Below are 5,000 nucleotides of genomic sequence, written 5' to 3'. Positions count from 1 at the left end.
ATATTCTGTTCTGTTAAGTAATACAATGCCTCGTCCCTTATCTGGTTTTGTGATGATTAAGTCATTATCTTCTCTAAGTTTCTTTAAAAGTTTAAGTTGGTGATCATTGGTCTCACTATTAGATCCCCGTTCATGGCAAAATTGGCGGTAGGCATTTTTAGCAATTGCAGAAATTCTGTTGCGGATTGAGTGGAGGCTATCATTACCAAAAACGTCAAACTTAGCTATTCAGTGGCAAATACATTCAAACCCTAGAAAGAATTAGGGTTTGAATGTATTTGCCACTGAATAGCTAAGTTTGACGTTTTTGGTAATGATAGCCTCCACTCAATCCGCAACAGAATTTCTGCAATTGCTAAAAATGCCTACCGCCAATTTTGCCATGAACGGGGATCTAATAGTGAGACCAATGATCACCAACTTAAACTTTTAAAGAAACTTAGAGAAGATAATGACTTAATCATCACAAAACCAGATAAGGGACGAGGCATTGTATTACTTAACAGAACAGATTATGACTCAAAAGTCAAGGCTATTTTAGATGACCGGACTAAGTTTAAATTATTGAAGACTAACATTGCTTCCCATATTTTAAAACTAGAGGATAAATTGAACCGTTTCCTCCGTAACATAAAAGATTCTGTTGGGGATTCGGTATATATTGTTTATTCGCATCTGGATCAAGACCAGGTGTTTTGTATGGTCTTCCGAAAATTCACAAAACAGGTAACCCAATTAGACCTATTATATCGTCAATAGGTACATTTAACTACAATTTGGCTAAATTCTTGGTCCCACTGTTAACCCCTCTAACTAAAAATGATTATACTGTTGAAAATACCACTGACTTTGTAAACGAAATTACCACTGTTAAAATCAATGGTCCTGTTGTTATGGCCAGTGTGGATGTACAATCACTTTTTACCAATGTCCCACTTGAGGAGACCACCAACCTTATTGTACGAAAGCTTGAAAAATCGAAAGATTTTCAGCAACTAAATGAAAAACAACTGACTTAAGCACTTCAGTTGGCGACTGCTGACTCTGTTTTTACTTTCAATGATGACTTGTATTCCCAAACCGATGGCGTGGCCATGGGCTCACCCTTAGGTCCCACTTATGCAAACGCATTTTTATGTCACCATGAAAAAGATTGGTTGTATGAGTGCCCTCTTGATTTCAAACCCATTTTCTACCGTCGATATGTGGATGATACGTTCCTCCTCTTTAACAACAGCTCTCAGGTTGAACGTTTTGTTTACTACCTAAATTCTAAACATCCAAATTTAAAGTTTACGTATGAAATTGAACATAACTCAATAATACCATTTTTAGACACCCTCATAACAAATGATAATGGCTGTTTCTCAACATCAGTTTATAGAAAACCAACTTTTACAGGTTTGGGCCTTAACTACTTTAGTTAAAGATTTTCAAATTAAACAGTATCTCTACACTAATCAACAGAGCCTACAATATCTGTTCAGATTACGTAAGCTTCCACCAGGAGATGAAATTCCTACATAATTATTTCACACAAAATTCATACCCCAGCAAAATTTTCTACAGAGTCTTGAGAAGATTTTTGAACAAGAAACACTCCCCCCTACTCCTGTTATGACGGCTACTAAAGATGTTTGTTACGTCACATTGCCATATTTTGGACATTTGAGTTTTAACATAAGAAAGGAACTGCAGAATATATTCAAAGATTGTTTCCCTCAAGTTGACTTTAGATTTATCTTTAAGACACACACTGCGATGCGTTCTCTTCTGAACAAAACGGTACCTTTGCCCTTTACTCTTAAATCAAGTGTTGTATATCAGTTTAAATGTTCGAGATGTAACTCTCGATATGTGGGTAGCACCACACGTCCTCTACAGCACCGTATCTTTGAGCACATGGGAAAATCTTACCGTACAGGTATTCAGCTAAGTTCACCATCACCATCTGCCATTAGAGAACACTGTTATTCCACTGGACATCCACTCACACAAAAGGATTTCCAAATTCTAACCTCTTCCTCACACAGACTTAACCTCATCATCTTGGAATCACTGTTTATCTCGAGGATGAAGCCAGAGCTAAACAACACAACAACTGCCATCCCATTACACACTCAATGATTCCAGATTTATAACTGTAAGATTTCTCATTTATTGGTCTTGTGTTTTATAATTATTTTGGTTTGTGTGTTTTTTTTTTACTGTTTTCAACTCGCTTTTATATTTTATATTTTTATTGATATTTTTCACGTTAACCTTTTATTCTTTCTTATACCGCCATTCTTATAAGTGTTCGTTTAACCATTTTTACAGTGTTAACTACCTTTTTAGTAATATTTACCTTTTATTTAGCCTTTTACTTGTTTGAACCATTGTTTCTTTAAATAGTTTTTAGCTAATTTGCTCTGTATTAACGGTTCTTTTATGTCTATTTTTAGCACTGATGATGAAGTTAGTAAACTTCGAAACGTCTGAAGAATAAAGATGATGTACGTAGCTACGCTGGTGTTACTTTTCCTGATAAAGTTACGTTTCCCGAAAGGAAAATCACTCGCTGAGATTATCATTGCCAGATATGACCGACCCACGCTTCGCGAATATAGAAGAACAGAGAAGGACTACTACAGAGCGAAGAAATTGGAATGTGATCTAGAATTTCTAAAGACTTGTAGAAAATATGATACTATCCCTTCCTTCATCAAGTTCAAGATTTATAGTCGTAATTTTTTGTCCAGCCATACTTATAAATCTTGGCTATTTCAACTCCTGGAGTTTGAGATCAAAACCCAAGCTAAGAAACTTTCACGTCTTAGCTTTAATCACAGCAACAATGTCAAATCTTTGAAATCTAAATTATCGTACATTGATTTCCAATGCCTTAGTTGTATGTGGGAAGCTAACACGGAGAAAAGGTTACCCAACATAAGGAATCGCCATTATAAGAAACTGTTAAACCTTGGCATTGACGTTACCCAAAAAGTCAAACCTGAAAATGTCATTTTCAACCTTTCTAACAGGAAACTAACCAAAGAGGAAAGTGACCTCCTTGCCCTGGGGCTTGATTTTGGTTTTCCGACTATGAATCTAAATTACGAAAAATTCTTTCTAGGGTTTGAATGTATTTGCCACAGAATAGCTAAGTTTGACGTTTTTGGTAATGATAGCCTCCACTCAATCCGCAACAGAATTTCTGCAATTGCTAAAAATGCCTACCGCCAATTTTGCCATGAACGGGGATCTAATAGTGAGACCAATGATCACCAACTTAAACTTTTAAAGAAACTTAGAGAAGATAATGACTTAATCATCACAAAACCAGATAAGGGACGAGGCATTGTATTACTTAACAGAACAGAATATGACTCAAAAGTCAAGGCTATTTTAGATGACCGGACTAAGTTTAAATTATTGAAGACTAACATTGCTTCCCATATTTTAAAACTAGAGGATAAATTGAACCGTTTCCTCCGTAACATAAAAGATTCTGTTGGGGATTCGGTATATAATTGTTTATTCGCATCTGGATCAAGACCAGGTGTTTTGTTTGGTCTTCCGAAAATTCACAAAACAGGTAACCCAATTAGACCTATTATATCGTCAATAGGTACATTTAACTACAATTTGGCTAAATTCTTGGTCCCACTGTTAACCCCTCTAACTAAAAATGATTATACTGTTGAAAATACCACTGACTTTGTAAACGAAATTACCACTGTTAAAATCAATGGTCCTGTTGTTATGGCCAGTGTGGATGTACAATCACTTTTTACCAATGTCCCACTTGAGGAGACCACCAACCTTATTGTACGAAAGCTTGAAAAATCGAAAGATTTTCAGCAACTAAATGAAAAACAACTGACTAAAGCACTTCAGTTGGCGACTGCTGACTCTGTTTTTACTTTCAATGATGACTTGTATTCCCAAACCGATGGCGTGGCCATGGGCTCACCCTTAGGTCCCACTTATGCAAACGCATTTTTATGTCACCATGAAAAAGATTGGTTGTATGAGTGCCCTCTTGATTTCAAACCCATTTTCTACCGTCGATATGTGGATGATACGTTCCTCCTCTTTAACAACAGCTCTCAGGTTGAACGTTTTGTTTACTACCTAAATTCTAAACATCCAAATTTAAAGTTTACGTATGAAATTGAACATAACTCAATAATACCATTTTTAGACACCCTCATAACAAATGATAATGGCTGTTTCTCAACATCAGTTTATAGAAAACCAACTTTTACAGGTTTGGGCCTTAACTACTTTAGTTATTCCCCCAAGATTTTCAAATTAAACAGTATCTCTACACTAATCAACAGAGCCTACAATATCTGTTCAGATTACGTAAGCTTCCACCAGGAGATGAAATTCCTACATAATTATTTCACACAAAATTCATACCCCAGCAAAATTTTCTACAGAGTCTTGAGAAGATTTTTGAACAAGAAACACTCCCCCCCTACTCCTGTTATGACGGCTACTAAAGATGTTTGTTACGTCACATTGCCATATTTTGGACATTTGAGTTTTAACATAAGAAAGGAACTGCAGAATATATTCAAAGATTGTTTCCCTCAAGTTGACTTTAGATTTATCTTTAAGACACACACTACGATGCGTTCTCTTCTGAACAAAACGGTACCTTTGCCCTTTACTCTTAAATCAAGTGTTGTATATCAGTTTAAATGTTCGAGATGTAACTCTCGATATGTGGGTAGCACCACACGTCCTCTACAGCACCGTATCTTTGAGCACATGGGAAAATCTTACCGTACAGGTATTCAGCTAAGTTCACCATCACCATCTGCCATTAGAGAACACTGTTATTCCACTGGACATCCACTCACACAAAAGGATTTCCAAATTCTAACCTCTTCCTCACACAGACTTAACCTCATCATCTTGGAATCACTGTTTATCTCGAGGATGAAGCCAGAGCTAAACAACACAACAACTGCCATCCCATTACACACTCAATGATTCCAGATTTATAA

General features: G+C 36.3%; 2 protein-coding genes across 2 annotated transcripts in view; both read left to right on the top strand.

Moving 5' to 3' along the window:
• LOC147466911 (uncharacterized) overlaps nt 1-1,019 on the top strand; it is a 1,179-nt gene extending 160 nt beyond the window's left edge. The window contains exons 2-3 of the mRNA XM_086534054.1: nt 293-625; nt 760-1,019. Of these exons, the coding sequence (XP_086390180.1) occupies nt 293-625; nt 760-1,019 (593 nt within the window). The remainder of the gene's footprint in view (nt 1-292; nt 626-759) is intronic.
• A 1,182-nt stretch (nt 1,020-2,201) lies between these two features.
• The window catches only part of LOC122252037 (uncharacterized), a 3,167-nt gene continuing 368 nt past the window's right edge, over nt 2,202-5,000 (top strand). The window contains exon 1 of the mRNA XM_086534239.1: nt 2,202-5,000. This exon is cut by the window's right edge and continues 2 nt beyond it. Within this exon, the coding sequence (XP_086390365.1) occupies nt 2,491-4,986 (2,496 nt within the window). The 5' untranslated portion in view covers nt 2,202-2,490 and the 3' untranslated portion in view covers nt 4,987-5,000.

The sequence above is a fragment of the Penaeus japonicus genome, unplaced genomic scaffold (assembly GCF_977035675.1).
Source record: "Penaeus japonicus unplaced genomic scaffold, GWHDUDI00000001_assembly GWHDUDI00000040, whole genome shotgun sequence".
Taxonomy (NCBI): Eukaryota; Metazoa; Arthropoda; class Malacostraca; order Decapoda; family Penaeidae; genus Penaeus; species Penaeus japonicus.
The sequence above is the reverse complement of the archived record's forward strand: the minus strand, read 5'-3'. Positions and strand labels throughout refer to the sequence as shown.